General features: G+C 33.5%; 1 protein-coding gene across 1 annotated transcript; it reads left to right on the forward strand.

Moving 5' to 3' along the window:
• Positions 1 to 1,538: 1,538 nt before the first annotated feature.
• Positions 1,539 to 15,988, forward strand: LOC127845797 (thrombospondin-2-like). Its single transcript, XM_052376949.1, has 9 exons — positions 1,539 to 1,644; positions 2,546 to 2,590; positions 2,911 to 2,990; positions 3,637 to 4,407; positions 9,209 to 9,331; positions 9,529 to 9,699; positions 11,613 to 11,789; positions 12,013 to 12,174; positions 15,165 to 15,988. The coding sequence occupies exons 4-9, from the start codon at positions 4,281 to 4,283 to the stop codon at positions 15,569 to 15,571; spliced, it is 1,167 nt and encodes a 388-aa protein (XP_052232909.1). The 5' UTR covers positions 1,539 to 1,644; positions 2,546 to 2,590; positions 2,911 to 2,990; positions 3,637 to 4,280; the 3' UTR covers positions 15,572 to 15,988.
• The last annotated feature ends 11,954 nt before the right edge of the window (positions 15,989 to 27,942 follow it).

Below are 27,942 nucleotides of genomic sequence, written 5' to 3' on the forward strand. Positions count from 1 at the left end.
GAAAAACAATCCCAAAAGCCCCCAATCGGATCTCGATTGGTTGATTATGTGTATCGTTTGCTTTTTCTTCTTTAATGTGTTTCATACTATTTATATGAGCTCTTAAATTTAAGCCATTCAATGACAAAATATATCTGTGAAGTGAGGACGACTTTCATTTAGATATGATTGACATGGTTTAAATTGTGCAAAGCGAAATGAATTATAAATATGCAATGGTGATTTGAGAAATAATTGTGAAACAAAAATAATAACCTGAAATATTTGCATTTTGAAAATGTGCTTCGTGATATTTGTTTGTTTCCAAATGCTCGCTCATAAACATTTCATTAATATAACCATGAACCAGTAATACTGTACTTAAGCGTGTGGGCAAAACATATATTAAATGCATTTCTTAAAATATTGATTTTGTTTTGCATTTTCTTACGATCTTACCCTGACTACACTATTTTAATCGAGATATTTGATACGGTAAGGCATATGGCTGTGAAAAAGGACAAATGTCATGTGATTCAGTTCATCGTTACAGAACATCACGTCAATACTAAGAATAACTTTCTTCTGGATAGGCCATCACGACTTTCCTACTTTTCCGTAAATAGCTATAATATTTATTACATGGCTAACATTCGTGATTCTGATAGCAATATCTTAATATGGCAAGTCAAACATCATCAGTGTCTAGTTCAGGCACGAAAAGAGAACATTAAAGCGATACAAGTACTTCTTATGCTAATGTTTACGTCTTTTGGCGTGTATACGTGTGCGTGCGTTTACGTGCATGTGTGTTTTTATTGATAGATGCATGTACATACATGTTTATTTTAATAGATTTTCTAAGTTAGAACCAGAAAAGATTTAGTATAAGCGTTACTGACGCTTGTTTTTTAATCCAGTTTGAATAATGTTTTATATTTGTAACAGCATGTGACCATAATTTTTATCATACATCAATCTCTAGAAATATTGGATATCCTTATCCATTCGTATTTCGCATATTTATTTACTCTCACGTATCCGAATGCAGGCTCCCTTCGCCGGAGGCTTGGCAATTATACATTTCACAGCGCACAGGGAATTCAAATTGATGGCAAGAATCACTTTGAGTGCTTTCGAATGATCTGGCCAACATAAATATGTTATATGAGTATTTTGTTTACAGATATAAACTAAAAATACAATTAATAATACTAAATAAAAGTGAATAATATAAGAGGATCTGAAAAAGGTTTTATATAATTTCACTGTTGGTAGGTTAAGCAAAAACGTTGTTTGTTTCCACACCTATATTAAGAGAAGGAGGTCGGAATAATTGCTTTTTCTAACCGTTTAATAGTATAGCTAACAAACTGTAACATTCTTTTTATGTTTTATCTGCGTCAGATGTGGATCATATAACTCAACGAAACTATTTCAAATACGTCTCAACTTGAAGATGTCCTCGTTGCAATCACCATTGTGTCGCATGACTGATAAAAGTAGGTTTGGCACGTTGTCTTAATTTAGAAATAGAAATGACATTTCAAGGACAAATACTTTCGGTACTTTTGGCACTTGTTTATGACTTTCTGATTATAAAACCAGCGTTGTTTCATGCGAGCGTTACTTGTTTCAACTTGAAAAGACGAAGCATGTATCTGCGTAAGTACCAATATATAAATTTAATTCCATCTTAGTATTACTTGAACAATGCAATAAAAATATTTTAAGTTGCATTTTTTCAACTTTGGCTCTCTTTGATATAACACAAAGTAAAAAAAAAGAACAGTTTTATGTTGTTATTGTTAGCGGGCTAGCTAGCTCAGTTGGTAAAGCGCTCGCCAGTGTCCTCTTTTTAAATTATGACACTTGTTTCTGGTGAAAGAATGTTTACATAACACCGACAAGCTAGCTTGCATCACAGGTGCATAACGAAAAATCAACTTCTTTGAACAAAAATTCACAATCAAATATATATAGATAGTGAACAAATTGTTTTCAGAGAAGTTGATTTTTCGTTATAATTTGATCATCTTTTATTAAAAATGATGTTTTTACTAATAAATATCATAGCCTCACACTAACCACCCATGGCTTGCATATGAACAGTATGAATTAATGAAATGCCCCTCGTTCGTTACGAACTTATTGACGAGTCATTATATAACTAATCTGGTAATGTGTACGTGTTGAAGGGAAATACATTTCAACATAAATGCACATTCGGCTTACCATATACACCTCAAAAGGGTCAACAAATGTATCAACATATATACTTACACGGATGCCTCGATACCGAAAGAATGAACTTATGAAGTTTGTACACACAACGTGTGCAATGACTCCCCATTACACATTGATGTGCCTAATTTTGTTGTGGAAGTTGCATACGTTTGCACATACAACACGCATTTTAAAAGCCTTCTTTTTCACATTTGTGAGAATCAAACATCCAATAATGTATATTATTTATAGAAAATGCCCAAAGTTTTCGCAGTGTTAGAGTTGACCTCTAAGAGTCCGAACGGTACCACGTTCATTACCTAACTAACTATATTTTCAGATTGTGTGCTCATACTGCTGGCATTGTTTGGTATCCACGTATCAGGTATGTTAAATAAAAGCTATTTTATTCACACTTGTAGAGATTGTGTTAGAATCTGCATATACACGACGCCATAAAAGGCGAGCAAACGAGCTAATATGTTGATTTGAATATTTAAGTAGCAATATAAGAAAAAGTAGTTGTTATGTGATGTTGTGCCATGCTTTTTATGCCGTAAGGTGGCGTGCCGCGCCGTGCTCTGCCGTATCATGTCGTGTCGTACCGTGCCGCGCAATGTAATGCCAATCCATGCCGTGCTATGTCATCGCATATCGTGTCATGTATTATCGAAATTTTATTTGTAATCACTGAATATGTTTCAGAATGCCTACAGTGTTTCAACTGTCAAAATATCAATGATCCCAAATCATGTACAGGCCAGGTGGAATGTTTAAACAACCAGGTGAACAAATTTTCAATAATAAAATTGTAAATTTTATTCATATTAGACAATACTTTGAAGTTTGACTTGGTTCTTATTAAATAGATAAGTTTATCACTTTTACAAGAACAACATATGTGTGTACATCCTGTCCAGAAATAAAACAAGTTATCAACTGGATATCGTTTTGTCAGGTTATTGAGATTTACACTATTTGTCATGGATCATTATTCATAATTAAATTTCAATTGATTAATATATGTTATTTTACTTCACTTAATATATATGTTATTTCACTTCACATTCTGGTTTAACCTTCCGTCCGTTTTTGCCTTCGGTTTCGTTAATCTACATGCTGGAGTAAGGTAATTTAATAGCACGCAAACGGACGATCATTATTTTACTATGTTTAATAATATCACAGTTTGGATATGACAACGAGCAAGTAGTTATATCAAAGTAAATCAAATTGATGTAAATATTATGTAATAAACTTGGTGAATTCTGTCCTGTTTCTAAAAACACGGATGATTCAAAAGTCTCAAATTGGCTGAGATACTTCACCTGACCGAGTATTTTGTAAAGATTCCATATGTAGGCATTTAAAGTAATGATAACAGGAATTAGTTGGAAATGTGTTATATATTCATGTCATTCTCTTAACCAGTACTGCTTTTTGCAAACCGTCCATTCTGGCAATGAAGTACTTTACAACATGGGCTGTCAGAACAATCAGGTACGGTAAAAGTTATATTTATTATCGATAAGATTTAGGTTTTATTCTGTAAAAACATACATTTAGCATAAAAGAAAAAAAGAAACCGAATGTTGAAATATAAAGTTATAATTAGATTCCAAGTTTTTATTTTGACGGTATTAATTTTAGTGCAGGTGTTTGTTGTGATTGATGTCATTTGAAAGATGTAGTCAAGTGATCACAAGTACTAGTTTAAATTAAAATCTTTTCTCCTAACTGAAATATTCGAATTTCAAAAGTGTTGTGTTCGAAAACTTTCTTAGTGTATATACGGCACTTTTCGATGACCTTATAATATATTATATTATCATGTTTTCTAAACAACTTTTCTCATTTCGCTGTCCGGTTTGCGCATTCGTTTGTAGACGCGCATTTCATATGGGTGCTCGAATATCCACACAGAACAAGACCATATTTAAATATTTCGAGAAAAACTAAAGTACGCCTATACTTTGCATGTGTCCGTACAATATAAATATGCTTATTTAAAATGCCTAATGTGTTTTAGTATATAAATAAGCTATAAATAATGTTTCATATCCATATTTATCTACATGGCAAAACGGCAGTTATGCAGTTCCTCTGTCATTGGTCGCTCAGTACAGACAAGACAACAGAACAGATGTCATGAATGTTGTAGTACAGATTACTGCAACGATCAACTCTGTGCTCACAGAGAAGGTTAATATATAATATATTAATTATTGTCAATGTTGAATATGTTACAAATAACCAAAACACGCATAATAGGTATTTTCCGAAGAGTAAAGAATGTCCAGGATTTAACACGATGACGAAAAACAAGAATTAAGCCGTCGTGCTTCATATCTCGTCAGAAGTTAGTATGTATCAAGTTTGCATTCAATCAGCTACTAAACCTCTTGTAATATTTTAATGAACCTTGATAGGAATGATCCTTGGTTAATCCTCTTTCAAAGACGCTCGAATCGTTCAGGTCAACTGAATATGTGGTTCAAACGTGCATAAAAAGATGTATACATTTAAAAATGAAACCTCAAGAATCAGGGGTGTAATATTAAGTGTTTAACTTCATATTGTGATCCTCTACTACATGTATGCCCATAATTCCCGTTGGAATAAAACTGACCAAGCCCCAGGTCTCACATGATTTACATACACCTATATAGTAAATAACTTAACAATGGGGTCAGTGGTTTAATATTTAGTGTGTTACATCATGGTCCTCTTCCATGTTTGTTCTTATCATTTCCTTGAGGTCAAAATTGGTTACTAAATTTCTTTATATGCATATATTTGAAAACGTTTTATAAACGTCTTCTATGAAACTGCATGGCCCAGAGTTTGGGTATTTGTAACATGCTGATTAAGTTTTTAATGAAAACGTTATTCTATATTGTTCCCTGCAACCGCAAGCTCCGAAAGTAAGTTATTTTTCATGTAGCCTCGTGTATAGTTGTATATAGTAAATACTGTTAAAAAATCTTCTCTGAAACGTATGGATCACGGGTGGTTAGCGTGTGGCTATGATATTAATTAGTGAAAACATCATTTAAAAGAAAACTAGTCAACTTATAACTCTCTGAAGATTTCATACTTGAATTGGGTCTGATCGATGACGAGAAGGTCACTCGAGTTGTGTATCGTGTTATTTCTTAAAATTAGACCCAGTATTTGTAAAACATTTGCTATATAATTTTTATAGGTTATTCAATATATACAATAGACATACAGTCCATGAGTCAAAATGATGAAAACATAATCCCATATATAAAGGCATGACATGTGATCAGCATTGAGTTGCATAGGTTGTTAAAATGGTATCAATACATGAATAGGTCTCGGACAAATTTTGTTGGATTACATCATTTAGAATCTATTTTACATTTTATGATAAAACGATAACATAAAACACAACATAGACGAATCAACAATAGAGCGAGAAGTCAATTTTGAGTAGTGAATTATATACAATTAATCATAATTATATTTATACAGGTTTCTTTGATTAAATGCTTTATGCACATACATAGCTAAGTTGCTGTTAGTACTTTTTCAATAACTTGTATCGTGTTTGGTCTTTTCCAATAATATTTATTCATATACAATTTCCTAATATCATCATATAACGAACAATCTAATGAAAAATTATATTCATCCTAAAGAACATTGCAATTTTGACATGTTTTATCTTGAAAAATTATAGCTTCAGATTTGTGCCATCTGCCTGATTCGATTTCTAATCTATGGGATGAAACCCTTAATCTACAAAGATAAAATCTAAGCTTATTTATACATAACATTGTTTAAGTACGGGTGCAATTCAAATTTACAAAACTGCCTGTCACTTATTGCTCTTGAAGAATCAATAAGTTCTGACATCGAATTTTGGATATATGTATCATTTAATCTGGACTTTACCAAGGATAAAAAGAACACTTTTCATCACCAACACCTTAGTTTAGCCATGCATATTGGAAGCCTAAGGTCTTCAACAGTTTACAAACAGATTTTGCCCATGAATGTGCATTTGGTTTATTTTTAAATTCTCACACATGTGGTTATAAAATCACTTTATATACTTATGATCTTCTGACTGTATAATTTTCAACCAATACCGTATTACATTAATGGATCTTTTAGTTATCAAGGATGTTCTCCCAAGTTCCCCATATACAAAATTATTCTGTGTTTGAATTTTCACGCCTAGTAGTTTTTTGCGAACATTTAAATGAGCTCTTTCAATGGCCATTGACTCAGTTAAGCCCCATATTTTCAACCCATAATATAAAATTAGAAAAACAAGTTGATCAAACAACTCTTATTTGGTACGTATTGAAATTGTTGGATAATTGATTTAATATGAGTTAAGCCTTTGAGGCCTTTCCTGCAAGTGTTTCAAAGGTATTTTCCAAAGATCCTCCTGTAGTGAATACAATTCCTAAGTATGTAAATGATTTAACAATTTCTAATGCTTGGATTTTGTACAAAAATTTAATATCCCTCCTAAGTTGTCCCCCTTTTTTGAAAACCATAACATTTGTTTTATTTGTATTTACACATAATTTCTACCTATAACTAAGGCAAACCTTTGATTAGTTCTTCCTCAGTTTCTGCCATAATTACAATGTCATCTGCATATAACAACACAAATAATTTTAGCATACCAATATCTATTCCCTTAAAACCATTTAACATATAATGCTTTTTAAGTCATTCAAATAAATCGAAAATAGGAATGGTGATAATGATTCTCCTTATCTAACACCGAAAAACAGGAAAAATCTTCATTATTTATTGTGTAGCCTAATTATATTCTTGATTTCACATTTGTGCACATAGATTTAATTATAGTTTTTATATTTTTCCTCTAACGCCTAGCTTCAACAATTTATACCATATGATATCCCTCACCAAATAATAGAACGCTTTGGTGTAATCAACAAATACGGCATACATTTTTTTGTGTTCACTTAATAAATAATTATTTACACCGTGTAATACAAAAATGTTATCAACAGTTCCCATATTTTGCATAAATCCTGCCTGTGTCTCTATGTAGACATGATAGTGTTCAGCCCAATTATTAAGCCTATTGCTAAAGACCTTCGTGAATAACTTCCCAAATATACTTAATAATGTTATCCCTTTGTAATTATTCACATTCTGTGTATATTTATGTAACGGAACAATAAAACCCTCACACCACACTTCAGGAAAATGTCCATTTTCAAACAAATTATTAAACAAAGTACAAACCAATTTTAAGAAACTTTTACTACTAATTTAAAATGTAAAAAACTCATTTAGCAGATACTCAGGTCTACCTGATTTACCATTATGTATTTGCTTACAATCATTTCTTGATCAGCAAATGCTACATTTAACTCACTAAACATTATATTCAATTCTCCATTTAAGTGCCGGTCCTGATAAAACAAAACATCTTCATCAGCTTGATAAAATCTAGAGTTAGGATCATTAATTGATTTCAAATAGTTAAAAAACTCCCTACCACTTTTATCTAACTTATTAACTTGGCGTGTATTATTCTTTAACATTTCTAGTAAATTTTTGCATGTGTAAGTCTTGCATTTTCTAATTCCATTGTTTGATTTGTATCATAAGCGTATTTCTTTTTTTTAATTGTACTTTTATAAAGAATCCTGGATTCTACCATGCTTTGTCTATTTTCATCTGAAGAATACTGTCTGTACAAACTAAGATTAAAATAATAACATGTTTAAATAATTACATTCATTATCAACATATGCAGCAATAAAAATAGTTTTAGCAACAGAATATGTATTAACAACTAGCTCCTTTTTTTAAATTACATTACAAAATTCATTTCTAAGTGAATACCTTGTGTTTTTTTTATTTGATAGTGATTTTTCTTCAGAGAAGTTGATTTTCGTTAACATTTGATTATTTTCCATTCAAAATTATCGTTTTACTCATTAATATCATAGCCATACGCTAGCCACCTGTGGTTAGGATCATGACTTTAGTATTTGGTGTGTAACACCGTATAATGGTCTTCTACATTTGTTTTTAAATCCGTGGGGTCAAAACTGGCTGCGCCCCATGGATCACATGTTTATATTGTTTTTGTAAGTGAGTTTATTTGTAAATATTCTCTGATCACCAAGGCCAAGAGGTGTGATATGTCAATGTGGTCAAATTTTGCCCTGTTTCTTGGTGTTTTGTGGAAATATTGATTTTGAATTCTGTAAGATAGTAACCTTACAAAAATCTGAAATAACAAGGTACATAGCTGTGCTATTTGGTCTGTGACATCAGTCTCATGAGATTGTCGTTCAAAACAAATAGTGTTCAAATCATGTTTTGGGATTCGAAACTGACCACGCTACAATTACACAAATAAGCGATCTAGGGACAGTCGGCCCAATGTTGAAAATAGGTTATGTATAAAAAATAAAAGTTATTCGCATTGGTTTAAGTTAAGGATTTTTCAATATATATAAGCTGCAAATTCTATAATAAGTTAAATTTAACTGAATATAAACAACATCCGCAAAGTTTGCCATGAGAATGAGTTAACAATCATCCAAGCCTTTTGGAATTATGCATATTGCGAAAAATTAACGAGACTCTTTAAATAACCATTGGTACACATTCAATTTACAGGTTGAGATTAATTGTAAGAATTACGTTTCTGACAAATAATATATAATTATGTTTCTTAGGACTGCGCAGTTTATTTTTTCCTGTGATTGTTTTTTCTTCTTTGTTTAAAAACAAGTTCAGATTGCATCCTCTAAACAACTATTATTGAAATAATTTACAAATAAAATACCGTGTTTTTTTTACTGCATGCATATTTGATTATTTTTGTTCGTGAGGTATGGAGTATGTTTTATGTGCGAATATTTGTATTATGAATTAAAATGTACTGATAAAAAGGAAATAATTGTTGAATAATTGTTTAACGATTACTTTAACTCCAAATAAAGACTTGATTTTCCTTTGTCTACATTAGCATTAGCCTGCCTGAACGATCCAAATGTTGACTGCGCTCGGCTGAATACGTTACTCGACGTTTGTTCTGATGCCAGCAATGCTAAAAAAATATGTCCACAATTTTGCGGTCTATGTAGTCTTGGTAAGAGTACCTATATACATCTTAAATATATCTCTTAACTCAGATGTAAGCATTTGCCGAAATTTTACAATGTTTCGATGACAATTATGTCGTACATTATATCGTTTGCACTATTACTGCACTGATATGCTTAATAGAATATGCATGCAGCTTTATATAAATGTTTGAAACGTTTTGATTAATTAATAAACCAAAAGTGGATGGCAACTGGGCAGAGTGGAGCCAATGGTCGACATGCAGTGTAACGTGTGAGAATGGCACAACTACACGTTCACGCACATGTACGAACCCGCCACCTAGTAACGGTGGCCTCAACTGTGGAGGACCAGCAGTTGACTCGCAATTGTGCACAAACCAACTTTGTCCAGGTATGTCAGTGATATTACATAGATATAAGAATTTAAAAAAATTGTATCATATTATGTTGTCGAATTACATACGGTCAAGAGGATATAATTATGAATACAAAAACAAAACAACGTATGCAAGAAGCTTGATGTATTTGACAAGACATTATTATAGAAATAAGAAATATGCAGATTAATTCTACATCAAACCTAGTCGGTGTTATAGTTTCATAGCTATTGAGCGATAATATTTGTTTAAAAAAACTAGACAAACATGTATAAAAATGCATTCGGACGAGCTTTTCAGTGAAGTCAATGGATGATTTAAGTCGAACCTTACGTATTTGTTTCCTCTGTGTGTTTATAAAAGTTGATGCTTTCAAAACGACATTTAAGAAGGCATTGGTCCGTTCAACGTTTTGGACAGGTTAGAGTTTTCTCTCTCTCTGACGGGGTTATCTCTGTTTTGTACTCTTTCTTCTCTCTCTCTCTCTTTTCTCTCTTCTCTTCTCTCATCTCTACATCTCTAATCTCTGCTCTCTCTCGAACGTCTTTTTTTTCTCTTCTCTCTTACGCTATGACAACATGATTTAAAAACTTTAAAAACATAATTTACCATGCATATGCAAAATACGTGCACAAACAAATATTACCCCTAACAATGATAACCCTGTGGTGATGTATTCTGTATGAAATATTAATGTAGGGCAGAAATATGCTTTTATATTATGGATAAACGCTGTTTTGATATTACTTTAATATAACTAATTTGTTTCTGCCGAATGCAATCGTCAAATGTTGAAAGGCCGTACGAAGGATATGCTGATTAGTAGGAAGCTAAACATTCATGGAGATTTCGGAGATAAGATAAAACAAGAGCACCGCATAACGGGTGCAAACGCTCGGCTGCGGGTGCACTTTTGAATAAATGAAATCTTGTCAGAATTTTTTTTATTTTTTAGAGGTCAGAGTGAAATTGACCTTTGACCTAGTGACCCAAAAATGGGTTTGGCGTGTAGAACTTATAAATTTGCATCTACATATAAAGTTTCAAAGTTTTAGGTGGGAGCACTTTGATTTTAGAGCCAATGTTAAGGTTTTAGCACGGCGGACGGCGGATGCCGGACGGCGGACGACGAGCTAGCTATGACAATACCTCGGGTATTCTCCGAAAACAGCCGAGCTAAAAAAACAGATATTTTAATTATTCAAGACTGAATAAAAAAAACTTTCAAAACAAACACGAATTGCACTACATCCGACCACGATTTGCAACCGATAGTTTCAATAAAAGCAATAACTAAGAACTAGGTCAGCCATTATCACACGGTTTTCTTTCTTATTCCCAGTATACACAGTCAAATATGAATTTATTGAATGTTTGCATTTGGTATCAGTGATTTAAAAAGGATAACTCGTTGTTTCAAACAGTGAAAAATAACAGTAAAAATCTCGATATTGCTCACTGTTTTACTGTGAAATGACTATCACGTCTTTGCGCTATTATTTAAGCAAAATTCGCACACAAAACTATTTCAAAATGTTGATAAACGCTAGGAAAAAGGATTCAATGAAAACAAAATGTTTTTGTTCTCGGTAGAAGTTCGATTTTCATTAATTCGTGGACATAGAATACATGCAATTTTCTATGATCACGAAGGAATTTAAATCAATAATCTATCGAAACCAACAAATATCCTATATATCTTTGCTTAATTTATGTGTGTTTTACTTACTATATTGTAGGTGCATATAATACATGCTTAACTTATTGGATAAAGCAATGATTTGTTCAGTTGAATTACAATAAGTTATCGTATGCCACCTATAAGCTATTGGGCAGCATCTTGTATCCTTAGCATATAACCAAATGTCATAAAGAGATACATAATCAATATATTTAATTATAAGTCATGTATGTCTTTCATTTTCAGTGCATGGTAATTGGTCGGGTTGGTCAACATGGTCGACCTGCACCGAAACGTGTGATATTGGGATTAAAACTAGGATGAGAACGTGCAACAATCCGAAACCGGACAGATTTGGAGATAATTGTTTTGGCGATGCTACCCAGTTCATATTATGCCTAAATGACCCATGCAGTTACAGAAGTAAGTCAGTATCAGAAGTTTGTCGTCATAATTGTCAGTTATAACAAATGTCAAGTTTGAAAAAAGCGGTTGAAAATATTGTGAGAGAAATTCAAATGCTGAAACAAAAATGTGTAAGATTTACGAGTGTACTATGTTTAGGTATTTAAACTATATTTAAGCATGCTTTAAATCCATGAAAACGATAGAAACAACATTTTTTCACATTCTACTGATTAATTAGATGGTGGTTGGTCCAGTTGGAATCCATGGCTGAGTTGTTCAGTCACGTGTGGTATGGGCATGAGAATACGCAATCGGACGTGTTCCAATCCAATCCCGTCCGCCTACGGAAAAGCGTGTGTTGGAGACTTCAACGACTTCGCTTTTTGTGTAAATACACCATGTGAGTAGTGTAAAATATTTTGGATTGATAGTTGAAGCTTTAAAGCTAATTTATTCTTAACTATTACATACTTTATTTGTTCCAGAAGCTCTTTTACTTAAAAAATAAACAGCTAGTATCAAAAGTACTATAATCAAACAAAAACACAAGCAGAAAAGGTAACATTGTTGAAAATAAAGGAGAGATTTTTAATATATCTTTCTTATTTTGGTCATCTCTTCAAAATATTGTAATATTAAATTGCGACCAGGTTCGCTTATTTTGTTAGTTAAGACGGTTTTCAATTAATATTACTTATTTTACCCCCGGACTTCAAAGTTGTGGGGAGCGGGGGGGGGGGGGGGGGTATGCTAGTTTCAGGTCGTCCGTCGAACAGTCGTCGTAAGCATAATCTTGAAAAACTTTTAGATATAAACTGCATACCTAACAGGTAGATTGATTTCATAGCGGGAAAATACATGACAAATGATATAGAACACATGCTTTCATTTTTCGAATTACTGTCCTTTGTTTATTTAATATTTAACTTTAGTCAGGTGCATATCTTAAAACACTAAGAGGTATACATTTCAAACTGAATTGGTATCTAATATAAATAAGTGAAACTCCAGCTGCTGGAGCAGTATTGAGTTCTCATTTTAAACAATTAGTTGGTCTTTTATTTAAGGCAAGTGACCGATTGCCAAAACAGTACAAAACAGCACAATACAGCACAATACAAACCAACGTAAACACAAAATATTAATAAAGCTGGGGTCACCGCTTTGGAACGGTCAATGCAAAGCATTGGGGGTTTAAACCGGTTATAGAGCGCTCAACCTCACACTTGGCCAAGCAATATTCATAATACATTTAAGTGTAAATAAAATTTAACGTCATAGCATTGTAACTCAAATTAAACAATAATAAAAGAGAATTAAAACGCATTCAATTTAATTACAATTTAATTAGTCAATGGTATTGAAGATACCAGAGCAACAGAGTTACAACTTATTACGTACATGTTAAGTGCATTATAGCCATAACTCTTGCTAACATAGTTCAGAGTAAAAATCAATAAATATATCATAAACATATCTTATAAACGGTATCAAATTGAAACTGCATATGTAGACAGATCTCATATCGGAAGTTTAGTGTACAAGAGTCATTACCACTGCTGCCAAAGGTTAGCGTTATTAACCTTTTTATGTTTTAGTACATGTATTTAAATTGTGTACCGAGCATATCTTGAAAACGAAAAGATTTATCGACTTAAAACTTAATACGTAGGTAGATCTAATTGATTAGATGTGCCGGGCACACGAGGCATAACTTTTACTTCTAATATTTGGAGAGTTATTTCCATGTTCTTAATTATTACATTTTAATTTAGTAAATGGCATATCTACGAAACTGCAAGAGGTGTCAAATTGGCAGTTGATTGTTTTGTATATCTTATTTAAGTAAAGTGCGTTGCACAATAACCATAACTCCTGTTTTCATAATTTCAGAACGTTTGTTCTTATTTATTGTCATACTGAAATTTTGTCCATGGCAAAAATGACTGTAAAAATAGTGTCAAGATGAAACTTTTTATGTTGGAAATTGCATTATTTGGAAACCAGTTCTTTGGAATTAACAGCCAATTAGCTCATGCAAAGAGCTTAGTTTACATAATTAAGTTGCGTAATGTGTGTCAATTGTATATCTTGACTATGACATGTTGTATTAAAAGGAAACTTATATGTTGGAAAATTGCATTATTTAGAAAACCAGTTCTTTGGATTGAACAGATGATGAGCTCATGCAAATAATATACTTTACATAGTTAAGTTGTGTACTGCAATATCCAAACAGTTGTGTGAAACGTCAATCACGTTCTGGGTAATGTGACTCGTTTCTTAATAAAAGTTTCGTAAGCGCACGCTCTTTTGGGATCATCGATTGTCCGTCGGGCCTTTTCCGTAAACATTTCTTTCAAACGATATCTCTTCCTTAACCGCTAGGCAGATTTCCATGAAACTTCACACCAGGGATCCTAGAATAACTGTCTTTCGAGATTGTTTAAATCGTTCCGCTGCGGTTTAAATGATGAACACCAAAGTTTAAGATCTTTACGAGTTCTATAAACACTTTAAAAAATTTCCCTTTAAAATCAATGCCCACATATCTCATATTTGGTATGTTAAATATTATAGAGTGCCTGTACACAATTTAGTTAAAGTCATTCCTCTTCAGTCAAAACTGACCACACCCCGGGAGTCAAATGATTTATATAAACGTATATAATACAAATGAAAAAAAATCTCAGAAACCACAAGTCACTGAGCTTTACTATTTTTATGTAATATCAAATAATAGTTCTGTACAGTATGCTTTAACCATTCCTTGCTGTTAAACTTTCAACGCCAAATGCTTCACCTGATTTCTATAGACTCAAAGTAAACACCTTTAAAAATCACTGAAACCGAAAGTCAGGGAGCTTTGATATTTGGTAAGTAACAACACAAAATAACTCTGTTAAGATCCTGCCTCTTGGTAAAAAGTGGCAAAGTGGTCGCACGATTGATATTGTCTTATGTAGCACGATTACTTTATAAATCGTCTTGTGTGAAACCGATATGTCCACAGCATTAATATTGGGCATGTGACATAAGGTAGTAGCCATCCAAACTGTTTGTTCAGATACTGCCACTGCAGTGAAAATTTCCCCAGCCAGGGCCCTCGGGGTAAACAGTTTTGTATTGATTTATACAATATAATAACTTCAATAAGCTTCTCTAAAACCACAAAGCACACCGCTTTGATATTTGTTATTTGGAATCATATTTTGGTCCTCTACAAATATTGTTCAAAGCATGGCCTTGGGTTTGACACTGACGTCATCAAATTACTGAGATGTGCGATCTACGACCATCTAGATTATTTTGTTTCTTGTGTCCGTCTATTTGTCAAACTGATTACTTGTCATAAAAGCAATCAAAAATTCATTTTGTTTATATTTGCAGGTACATTTGTTTCCTTCAATGTCCGTGGATTCAACCTTCTGATTAATAATGTGAATGCTTTTCCATTCACTGTCAGCAATGTTGGGAACGCGTACAATACAAGTGATGGACATTTCACCGCTCCCGTCACTGGAGTTTACTACTTTGCATCCCAGTTCTGCCATTCCAGTACTATCCATTTCTACATTGAAAAAGGAAACGCTGCAATGAGTTCAAACACGCGTCTTACATCAACTCGCGGATACGATAGTAGTACCGGGTGCACATCCGTTTCCACGACGGTGAAATTGAACACAAATGAACACGTGTGGGTGTTAATGGCGGGCCAATATGATTCGTCTTCTGTATATCAAGGTCCCCTTGACTGGAATATATTTACCGGCACACTTATCCAACAGCTTGACTGAAAGCAAAATGATAGACAAAGTGAACTATTGATTTACGCGCACACCAAAAATGTTTGTAGATCTATAAAAAAAGTTTGTTTAACACTAGTATATAACTATATATAAACAATAGTCCTTTTTTGTTTTGCATTAACGAAGTGGTATAATATTATGCATTGTATGGGGTACTTCAAAACGGCATATGAATTAGAAATCGAAACGTAATATCAACGGTTAACATTTTTTATTTTGTGTATCCTGTTTGATACCCGGTTTGTGTTAAGTATTATGGTAAAGATAGTATAATATTTTCATTGATAAATTGTTTAACAATGCTATTCTTTATGTCATAATTTTTATTAAAGTAAACTAACTCATTACTATTTAGAACAAAAACATGTTTTTAATATAAATACCGAATAAAAAGGCAAAGTAAAATTGTTGTCTCGTGTAATTAATTATATAATAAGAAGCACACTGACATAACATCTAAAGTTACTTATTTTAACCCAAAGTCACTTGAGTTTCTAAACCATATAGTCCGTAAGTGTTACCGTGACGTTCAACTGGCATTAAATATATTATAATTTCTGCACATCGTTTCAATATCCTGAGCTGACTTTTACCAAACCCCTTGTTATGAAAAGATATATTGCGGACGGCCGACAGAGGTTCAAATATTTAAGCTACATGTGTGACCTTAACCTTGGGTCTGCGTCACGGTGACTGAATTATGCCGTCCGCAAATCAATCGGAACAATTAATTTTAAATTTAAGATGACAGAGGTGTAATTTCTACAATCATGTATATCTCAATTTGACTTCTGTACGTAACGACTTTATTTTTGTTCCAACATAATTCGCAATCGATATAAGTTTGTAAGACAATTATGTTCATGATGGAATAATGCTATTTAGATCATTGCGACATTGGGTCTGTATTTGTTTCTAAGTGAGATAACATGTGTATTCAGAAGAATAAAAAAAAGATGAGGATAAAAAAATGAATACTTAGGAGATTAATACTTTTGAAATTCGTTAAAAAAACATTTATCGTCTACATCACGATTATGTTTTACAATTCGTCTGCTTTCTCTAATGAAGTAAGATTTTTTTAATTTAAACAAGTATTTGATATAATGTTAACTCCCTGGACATAATTGACCAGTCGCCAAAGTATCGATCGCTCCGCCCACATTTTTCGATCAGCCAATCAGATATCGATTTTTCACACACCCCTCAGCAACGCTTATCTGGCCGCCATTTTGTCCGACAAACAAAACGTGTTGTACATATGGAATGGACGTAATTTTTAAGAGTTTACACAAATTTTATATCAAATGCATGATCATTACTGTTCGATCATTATTCAAAAGTGTAGGTGCTATACATACTTTATAAAAGGTTATTATTTTATCTTTATTTCTTGAACATATGAACGAGTAATGAGAAAACAAACACAATAAATAGTTTAACCACACCAGGTGTGTGTTCTATAAAACGTGTTATACCGTTTGATGCACAATATTATTAAGCAGTTTTGGCAACATAATAATTGCCACACGTGCTTATTAATCTCAGCGTAATTGTCGATGATTAATAAATAACAGTATGTTGCGTGGATCTCAGAATAAAGGAACATTAAGGCATTGTTAGGTACTGTACACAAGAAAAAATAACTATTTAATTACTTAAATGATTTCCAATTATATATTTATTTTCTGTGGATCATAAACAAAGGAAATCATTATAAATTGTAAACTTAAATATTGTTTTAACTAAAGTAAAAACAACAAAAAGGTGATTTCAACGCGGCTTAGCCAGCTTAAAGCGACTTCAAGTGTAAAATGTACGGCTTATAATACAACAACAACATTTCTAATACAACATATATTGATACGGGAAGAAATGTGAAAATTGCAATTAACATATAAGGGCCATCTTGTTATAAATAAGCAAATGCATAATATGATAAATGTATTCAATTCGAATGTTCGTGAACAGCAGCGTAATACCAACATTTCATTTTTTGATAGTGAAATGTAACAGGTTCGCATTAAACATAAATGAAATAAAATGCATATTAGACTATCTGTTAATGAAACCACGAAATTAGGCCTGTATTAAATTATGGTTACAATCAAAATTTAATTTATATCTAAATAAAAAATCGGTGTCTTTTTAAAAATAACACAATAAAACAAAGATCTAAACATTTTTAATGAACAAAAAACCCATCATGATATGGATATGTCATTTGCATTTAATAAAAATATTTTCAAAATTATACATGAATAGCCACCGGGTTCACTGTCAGACGGTTGAACACAAGTTCAAAATCAATATGAAATAAATGCTCATTTTTACAACGGATTTTTCATCAACTCCCTATATAATATGTATAAGAAACGTTTCTGATAGTCAGTCTGCCGTTAACTCATTTATTTTGAATACGCCATTTCTCTCTTAAGTATTTATGATTGTATTAACGTTTTACAAAGCAGTTAAGTTTAGTGTGCGGCTTTAATAATTTATATTATAGAAAAGAGCATAATACATCATTACAAATATAGAATTTCCCTCACGTAATCCGCTATAATTGCGATCTGCTTGTCGGAGTTTTCTAATCACTAGACCACGTGACTATGTGGGCGGAGCGATCGATAATTTGGCGACTGGTCAATTCGCAGAGAAAAAACTAAGTATTAAAAAAATTCTTTAAAATTTATCAAAAATATGATTTTGAAAAGTTATAGTAAAGATCGCTAATCATCAAATAACAACATATAGTAAAATACTATTTGGTGTTTGGTATAAAGCAGACAACAGATAAAGTCTCGAATATTTCACCTACATGTGTAACCTTAACCTTGAGTTTGCGTAACTGAATCATACCGTCCGCAAAGTTCTTGGAACAACCAATATCAAACTGAACATGGCATAAAAGGTGTTATTTCTAAATAAATGGAGTTACTTTGCAAATTACGATTAAGTATAAAAGAAAATCCCAAACGATGTTTACAAATATTACCCAAAGAGCTATCAGTAAAATCGTTTATCATAAAATAACAACATTTAGGAAAATTATTTCATAGCAATAACAAAATACCTAAAAGCCATTTTTCGTTTTACAATTGGCATCGCCCTTTTAAAGTTAAAGCATCGTTGTCTTTAAAACGTGGCTTATTGACGCATGTTCTTCACTCTTCATAGTTTTTTGGAATATTTAACTTTTCAACGCGTTGATCCTATGCGAGTTTTATTGTATTGCTTTACTTTTAAGACTTCTTTAACTGTTGATTTCCCGTACATTCGCACATTGACTGATTTATTGTACACACCACACAGTAGTTAAATTGAGCTTTTAAAGGTAACGTAGAAGAAGAAATTCGGAGCCTTTGTTATAAACAATAAATCCGTGCGTTCAAATAACACATATTTAAATTTCCGGTTAAAGCATATTGCAATGCAATTCACACTTCTGGTTAAAGCGTTTTTCGATGCAATTAAGACTTCCGGTTTTAGCGCGTATGTCAATGCAGCTCTGAATAGTTATGATATGAGTGTAACTTAAGAAACATAAGCTAACTAAGAACAGACCAGATTTATATAACTTAAACTGATTATCGCTCTACATACAAATAATTAATAATATGCACATGCAAAGCAATTAAAATGTGAACTTAACACAAACGTTTTCATAATCTGACCACACGTTGAACAAATTGAACATCTTCATTTAAAACTAAAATAATAATTTAAATGCATTTGTACAGCCTCGTGTGTTATATAAGTCAATAAAAGTATGCAAGTAAATGTACTGGGTTATAAAATGTGTTCACATTCTTTTTATTATATTTAAAAAAAGAGGAAACAGTATTTTTAAGCATTACTCATTTCCTATTTAATTTAAGTGCAGAAGCAACGCATAAATCGAACAGGTTTCACTTAAGTTTTTTATGGAACATGTATATGTTTTGTAATATAACATAACGATCCCATAGCTATTAAACATATATCTGACATAGTTTAAGTAGTTTAAGTAGTTGCATGAACGATCCAACTATGATGCTATTTAAAAAACATACATGTATATTCTATCAAACCATGATCTTAAAGCACTGATTTCAAAAAGGCACAGAATTCCGTCAGCGTCACCCAATCTAATCATGCGACACTGACCAGCGCTCCCGAGAAACGGTCCAGTAATAAAACCCATTTTCGGTCACGCAAATCTGCACTGTAAAGTAGTACATGCCATCCACCGGAGCCCAGAAGTTTACGCTAGAGCGGTTGCATATTAATCCGGCATTCGCGACTTCATCATGGAATGTAAGAACGTGGTTAACGATCCCGGGATGCGCATCAAAAAGAACTCATGCTCTCCGCCGCCACCGCCTCTACTTCCGACCGAACGATACGGGAAGATAGATAGAGAATAATGGGATGGCATGGAATAAAGATTTCTTAATGCTTTTAAAATTGTGAGACTTAGAAAACGTGAAGCACAGACCTTTAATAGCGCTTATGGTATCCGCGTGTTTGCAATCATGTTAAACATGATTGAAATTTATCCGTATCGGTGTTATTATAGGCTGTTAAAGGACAAATGTGTCCATTTAGTCTAAATTTAAAGCATTCATAATTTAAATTAGTGCATATATATATGACTTAAGTTGTTTATGTTGACGTTTTCGCAAAAAAGTTGATGTCATTTGTTTCGTGTGTTCAAATATTATTGCATAAACTCTATCTATAATGCCCTCTGGCGGGGTGCAGAAACTTGGCAAAAGAAGGGCTCGAACAGGAGAAATTGTGTATTAACAAGGCGATTCACGTTCAGTTAAATATGGCAAGCGGTTCGAAGCATAATCCCAATAAACTAGGTTTCTCACGAGAACCTAGGTTCTCGGCGACCGCCTCTTGTTCAGATGTACGACGTTTTCCGTGCATGGGTGTTCTTGAGGAATGAAATTAGTGAAGAAATCGGTCGACGTTGTTCTGAACACGTTAATAAAAAATTAAACTGTTTACGAAATACATCTTTAATTGTAAATATCATTTGAGACTAAACATTGAAACAAATTTAGATCAATCGTTATATAATTCATTGTTACAGAATTAAATGAGTTTCATATATTCAGTTACCTTGTTCGGGCCACAAACGACTGTACGGTACAATTTTCTATTTTAAGTATGTCTGTGATATATTAAGCAATTATTATGGTATAAATAGAAGTTTAATCTCTATTGAAAATGTGTAATAATGTATTCAATCGTAAGATATCGGCCCACAATGCAAGAAAAACTTATGCACTAAAGACTCTTTAAACATATTTCAATAACTTGAGATATCTGCAACAATAAAGTTCTTAACGGCGTGTTTTCATTCTGTCCAGACCGTGTGTAAACATATGTGAACCCCATCGATCCTGCGCCCTGAATAATATTTGTCCCGTATCCCAAACGAGCAAGTTTACGCCGTCCGACGCGTTATTCTGAAAATCTAGGTTCTCATGAAAACCTAAGGTTCCCAAATGAAAACCACGGATTACGCATTAAAAACAAGTAATTCTAGAAACCTAGGTTCTCATGAGAACTATGGTTCCCAAATGAAAACCACAGATATGGCAAGAAATTCGACGCACAATCCCAATAAACTAGGTTTTTCATGAGAACCTAGGTTATCATTCTGAGAACCTAGGTTCTTTCCAGAACCTTGGTTTTCAAATGAAAACATAGGTTCTCATGAAAACCTAGGTTCTCATTTGAAAACCAAGGTTCTGGCAGCTATGTGCAATCTTCAAGCGAAAACCTAGGTTTTCATTCTAAGAACCTAGTTTTTCATGAGAAACATAGTTTCTTGGGATTATGCGTCGAACCGCTTGCCATTGTTAAGGCCTGTTATGTGTTTTTCATATCCATAAACTGGTCCACGCGCAGTTACTTCTCTTAGTAATGAACTTCGTAAATAACTCCTTCGACGACTTTCCAAGCATAAATGGTGAACTGAATAAGCGCCAGTTTCCTCATGCATGCAGGAATGAAGGGCATGAATATTTCAATACACTTTTCAAATTATACCATCTGCACTCTCTTGACAACAGCTTTATTTTATTGGCAACGTCAATAATGTTAAGGTTATTTACTCTGCACATTCAAAAGACTATGCTGTAAATGTAAGTGTTTATGTACCTTCAACGTTCCTGCTGTATTCTTGAAATACATCAGTGACAATATGTTGGCAGTATTAATTTTTAGAAAATTTCGTTGGAACGAATTTAATATAGACCTGTACGAAAGAAACATCTATGAAAAGAATGACTTATTCTTACGATATATTTATCCGTCATGACCAGTAAATTCCAAAATAATTGCTTATTTCTTACTTTGTACGGCTGCATTTCAAATTTGCATTAATCCACTGTTTAAACACATTTTAAATCGAAAACTGCCTATCCGAAGGTAAAGCCTAGTCATTTCTGATGATGACCGAGTTAGGCATATGTAAAACACAACCCGGAACTGTATGACGTCCTATGAAATAATCGAATTATTTTGTCGATGTCGAATGAACAAGACATATTGTTTTCAATGTAATTTTCATTTATTTTGGTATGTGTGATTTGTGTATGCAATAATAGCGATATGATCATGCCCTCGAAAACGTGATTTATCCCTATATTCACGTCATAAACTTGCAAAAAAGAGACCAATGTGTGTAGACACCGATTTCTGCGACTGTTTATTGAGGCAAAAAGGAAGAATATACTTACAGCCTCCTCAGGCCACCCACTGTTCACATCAGCTGCTTGCTATAATTTCAATAAACACAATTAAAGATTTGCGTCATCATATCAAGTCCTCGACTGCAACGATTCGAATTCTAAAACTTAACTTAAAATGATTATTGACCATTGGGATTGCTTATTACACGGGGGTTTCCATTGGCTTATTTTAAGGAAAATCCATACAACCATATCAAAATATCCTCAGTCATTGGATCTGAAACTTTATATGATACAGGAGACTATCCCGACATTCTTCAAATTAGTATACACTGATTCGGTGAAAAACTGCACAAAATGCGGATATCATTGTCAAAAACTTTCATTTCTTGTTATGAATTTTCTTACCGTGTTCGACGGATGGTAAATTCGATACCCGACTAAACCTAACATTTTAATCATCTTTCGCGGCGTCGAGACGTTAAACTGAAATACAGTGTACTGCCACACTAGGTGCTACACACCCGGCACGTCCCGGTGTCATCGCTGTCTTCCGTACTATAAGGTGTCTGTCTTCACTATCTTACTATAACAAAAAATACACCCTTGATCATGGAGAAACGTGTGCATTTGTTCTTCGGTTTATGTCAAGCGTAAAGCGCTCCATGTGTGATATAAACGTATTCCTGGGCTTATGAGAGTTGAAGATAACTAAGACAATTAAAAGCAGCCCAATGTCTTTCTCTGCAAAATACATGAACATGCCCTCAACTATATGTTTATAAACGATACACATAAACGCTTGCATGCATACTTCATGATAACATGCAGTGGGTTTGTCTAACAATAAATGATTTATAGTAATTCCAAATACACAAGTTGATGACGACAGTAACTATATCCTTTTTGTAATATTCAGTTATTTATTTCAATATACTTATTACTCTAAGATTTTATATAATATATTATTCACTTTTTGGATAGCAAAATACCTCAGGAGAAACTTTAAGGTAACCTTATCCATGAAGTCTATGTTCCTTTTCTTATAGAAAATGGTCCAATGCGTAATATTTTATGAATTCGTGAAACCAAAATGAGTTCCGAAAGAGAAATTGAAATTATTTTTCTTTATTAAAAATATAAGTGTCATTCAGAATTTGCTGCATTCACAATGAACATCTTATTACATACAATTACTGACTGAAGTACTTTAAGACAAACAAGCGATTATGACAAACAGGGTACCGCGAAATAAAACTACTGTAATAACCTCATTGTTCAGACATACCATGAACAATTTCTCAACGGACGAAGTGAAAGTTGTAATTGTTCAGCACGACTTAAAAGACAATCTTTATCTTGGGTTAAGTAATGATAAGTATGTTATCAAGTACGAATACACTTTTTTTGAATATTATATTGATATACCTGGTCCTAACAATTTCTAACAGAAATGCAAAATATTACATTGGAGCGCACATCAACGCTTTGATGACTATTTTTCACTCAAGCAGCAATATTTTTCAAGAAACACTTTTCACATAAACAATTCTGTATGGAAGCAGATTCACTAATCATCGTCAACGCTATCAAGAAACATCATTATTAGCATGAGTCGTAAGTCGTGCACCCATGTGGTTATCGTTGACAGTGATCATCAGGACTTGATTTGCTTACTCGTTTAAATTATCATTATATAACATAAGTACGGTGGTGATATTGTGTTCAATTCATGTTATCATGGATTTGTTTGTTTGGCAGTAAAGTTGCTAACATCGTGCACCGGAATTAATTTTGCTTTTTTGCCAATACAACTCGGTTCAGTTTGTCAAACTGCTTTCTGAAATAACATACAATATTTATTATTTATACGCTACCATTTAAAAGCAGATGAAAATTCTGTTTCAAATTAAATGTTTTAGTGTTTCCTTTATTCCAATCATCACATAGTAGTTGCATTTATAAACGGTGCACGCTTATGGTAATATGCATGCTATAATTAGGAAAATTATGCACTCCTTTTTCCAACAGCGAAAAGGAAAAACAATAGACAAAGTGTAATTGAAAGCACTGAAAATGTATACTACCTAATACATTGTATTTAGTTGCACATGACCATGACCCAAATAACATATTTAACCTGGAATAGGCTGGTAAAAATGTTTTCCTTAACTGTTCTTTCAGCCCATATGGTATATTTGGAAAAATTGGATTGAACATTTACAAAATAGAAGGACCAATAAAAGTATCACGTCTTAAATCAATCGGTATTACAAAACCATTGTTTGAGAAAAGCATGTACTCGCTTGATTTGTATTAAAAGTCGCGTTGGGTTAAACATGAGCGATGTTTCAATATTTCTTTACTTCAACTGGAAATTAAACTCAATATATATATGCCGATACGAGTATATGTGTACACATGTTACATGTGCAGTCTGTATATGTGTGCAATTGTTCTTCTGTGATAAATGTGCTGTCTATACGTGTGTGCAATTGTTCTTCTGTGGTAAATGTGCTGTCTACATGTGTGTGAAATTGTTCTATTGTGGTACATGTACTGTCTATACGTGTGTGAAATTGTTCTACTGTGGTACATGTGCTGTCTATACGTGTGTGAAATTGTTCTACTGTGTTACATGTGCTGTCTGTATATGTGTGAAATAGTTCTACTGTGGTACATGTGCTGTCTATACGTGTGTGAAATTGTTCTACTGTGGTACATGTGCTGTCTATATATGTGTGAAATTGTTATACTGTAGTACATGAGCTGCCGGTATATGTGTGCAATTGTTCTACTGTGGTACATGTGCTGTCTGTATATGTGTTAAATTGTTCTTCTGTGTTAAATGTGCTGTCTATACGTGTGTGAAATTGTTCTACTTTGTTACATGTGCTGTATGTATATGTGTGTGAAATTGTTCTACTGTGGTGCATGTGCTGTCTGTATATGTGTGCAGTTGTTCTACTGTGGTACAAGTGCTTCCTATGCATGTGTGCAATTGTTCTACTGTGATATTTGTGCTGCATGTGTATGTGTGTAATTTTTCTACTGTGGTACATGTGCTGTCTATACATGTGTGTAATTTTTCTACTGTGGTACATGTGCTGTCTATACAAGTGTTCAATTGTTATACTGTGTTACATGTGCTACCTGTATATGTGATCAATTGTTATACTGTAGAACATGTGTTGTCTATAGATGTGTTCAATTGTTATACTGTAGTACATGTGCTGTCTATATATGTGTTCAATTGTTATACTGTAGTACATGTGATGCCTGTATATGTGTTCAATTGTTCTTCTGTGTTACATGTGCTGCCTGTATTTGTATTCAATTGTTCTTCTGTGTTACATGTGCTGCCTGTTTGTATGTGCAATTATTATACTGTAGAACATGTGCTGTCTATGTATGCGTGCAATTATTATACTGTAATACATGAGCTGTCTTTATATGTATGCAATTGTTATACTGTAGTACATGTGCTGTCTATATATGTGTGCAATTGTTATACTGTGTTACATGTGCTGCCTGTATATGTTTACAATTGTTATACTTTAGTAAATGTGTTGTCCATAGATGTGTGCAACTGCTATACTGTGTAACATGTGCTGCCTGTATATAAGTGCACTTGTTATTCTGTAGTGCATGTGCTGTCTATATATGTGTGCAATTGCTATAATGTAATACATGTGCTGCCTGTATATGTGTGCAATTGTTATACTGTGGTACATCTGTTGTCTATCTATGTATTCAATTGTTATAATGTAGTACATGTGGTGTCTATGTATGTGTGCAATTGTTCTTCTGAGTTACATGCAATGCCTGTATATGTGTGCAATTGTTATAATGTGGTACATGTGCTGTCTATATATGTGTGAAATTGGTATACTGTGTTACAAGTTCTGCCTGTATATGTGTGCAATTGTTAGAATGTGGTTCATTTGCTGTCTATATATGCGTGCAAGTGTTCTTCTGTATCACATGTGCTGCCTGTATATGTGTACAATTGTTATACTCTAGTACATAAGCTGTCTATATATGTGTTAAATTGTTCTGATGTGTTTTATGTGCTGCCTGTATGTGTGTGCAATTGTTCTTATGTGGTACATGTGCTGTCTATATATGTGTTAAATTGTTCTTCTGTGTTACATGTGCTGTCTATATATGAGTACTATTGTTATACTGTAGTTCATGTGCTGCCTGTATATGTTTGCGATTGTTATACCGTAGTACATGTGTTTTCTATATATGTGTGAAATTGTTCTTCTGTATTACATGTTCTTCCTGTATATGTTAGCAATTGTTATACTGTAGTACACGTGCTGTTTATATATGTGTTAAATTGTTCTTCTGAGTTACATGTGCTGTTTGTATATGTTTGCAATTGGTATACTTCAGTTAATGTGTTGTCTTTGTATATGTGCAATTGTTCTTCTGTATTACATGTGCTGCCTGTATATGTGTGCAATTGTTATAATGTGGTCAGGTTTTTTTACCTAATATAACAGACGCCGAATATTGGCGTCTTCCCCAGCAATCTAGGCTGTTTTTTTTCCTTTCCGAACCGAAAAATTCCCCAAGCGGAAGCTTTTTCCCCTCCATAAAACAGTTTTAAACAATTGAATTTTACAACAAATTCGCTGGGTATCGTACAAAACACCGTTAGGTACCCGTTCAATTATGGTTCCCATCCCGTACACGCCGTACTGTACCGATTACATTTTACGACAATTATTACCTCCCTTGGCCGATTTACGATAACTTTAAACTCGCTTTATGTTAATTGTCACCAAAATGTCGCACAACTAGAAAAGCTACCCAACAAAAAACAGCAAAAAAAGTTCGAATAACCCTGGCATTACATCTTTCTTCACAAAACCAAAGTAGTAAGTCCATTGCAGCAATCCGTTCCTGTTGTATGGTTTGAAACTGCCACAGCAAGTCCCTGTCAAGGTGATCTCAGTATGCGTATCAGCAGTTTCCAAGAACTATCAGGGCCAGACCAGTTATTAACAGAGGAGGACATGGAAGCATTAGTCGACATGGTTAAGGGGAAGAAAAACAGGGAACGCCATTGTAAAATTGTGTTATTAAATGGAAATTAACCAGAAACATTGATGTATGTGTTCGCAATTGTTAAACTGTAGAACATGTGCTGTCTATATATATGTGCAATATATATATATATATATATATATATATTATATATATATATATATAGAGAGAGAGAGAGAGAGAGAGAGAGAGAGATAGAGAGAGAGAGAGAGAGAGAGAGAGAGAGAGAGAGAGAGAGAGAGAGAGCGACTCTAGAAAGAGAGAGAGGAATAGATACGCTCGTTATTGAGCCTCTCTCATCACTAGCTCTTCTCGCCTCTCTGTCGCTTCTCTTCCTTGTCCCTCCTCTCGCTAGATCTCTCTCTCCTCGCCTCCTCTCGCCTCTCTCTCGCTCTCTCTCTCTCGCCCCTCTCGCTCGCTCTCGTCTCTCTCTCTCTCCCACTCTCGCGTCTCTCCTCCTCTTCTCTCGACTCTCGCCCTCTCTTCTGCTGAGAGAGAGATGGATGCTGGAACCTTAAAAGTCCGGGACCATTATAGTGATCATTTCACCCACTGAATCTGGGGACAAGGTTGGAGCGTTGGGACAAATTTCATGTCCCCACATCA

The sequence above is a fragment of the Dreissena polymorpha genome, chromosome 9 (genome assembly GCF_020536995.1).
Source record: "Dreissena polymorpha isolate Duluth1 chromosome 9, UMN_Dpol_1.0, whole genome shotgun sequence".
Lineage (NCBI taxonomy): Eukaryota > Metazoa > Mollusca > Bivalvia > Myida > Dreissenidae > Dreissena > Dreissena polymorpha.

Bases quoted from the DNA above. Each gene is read 5' to 3' on its own strand.
- LOC127845797 (XM_052376949.1), top strand. From the start codon at position 4,281: ATGGCAAAACGGCAGTTATGCAGTTCCTCTGTCATTGGTCGCTCAGTA. The intron at 9,332-9,528 runs GTAAGAGTACCT...ATAAACCAAAAG, and splicing joins TTGCGGTCTATGTAGTCTTG to TGGATGGCAACTGGGCAGAG. The intron at 9,700-11,612 runs GTATGTCAGTGA...TTTCATTTTCAG, and splicing joins CACAAACCAACTTTGTCCAG to TGCATGGTAATTGGTCGGGT.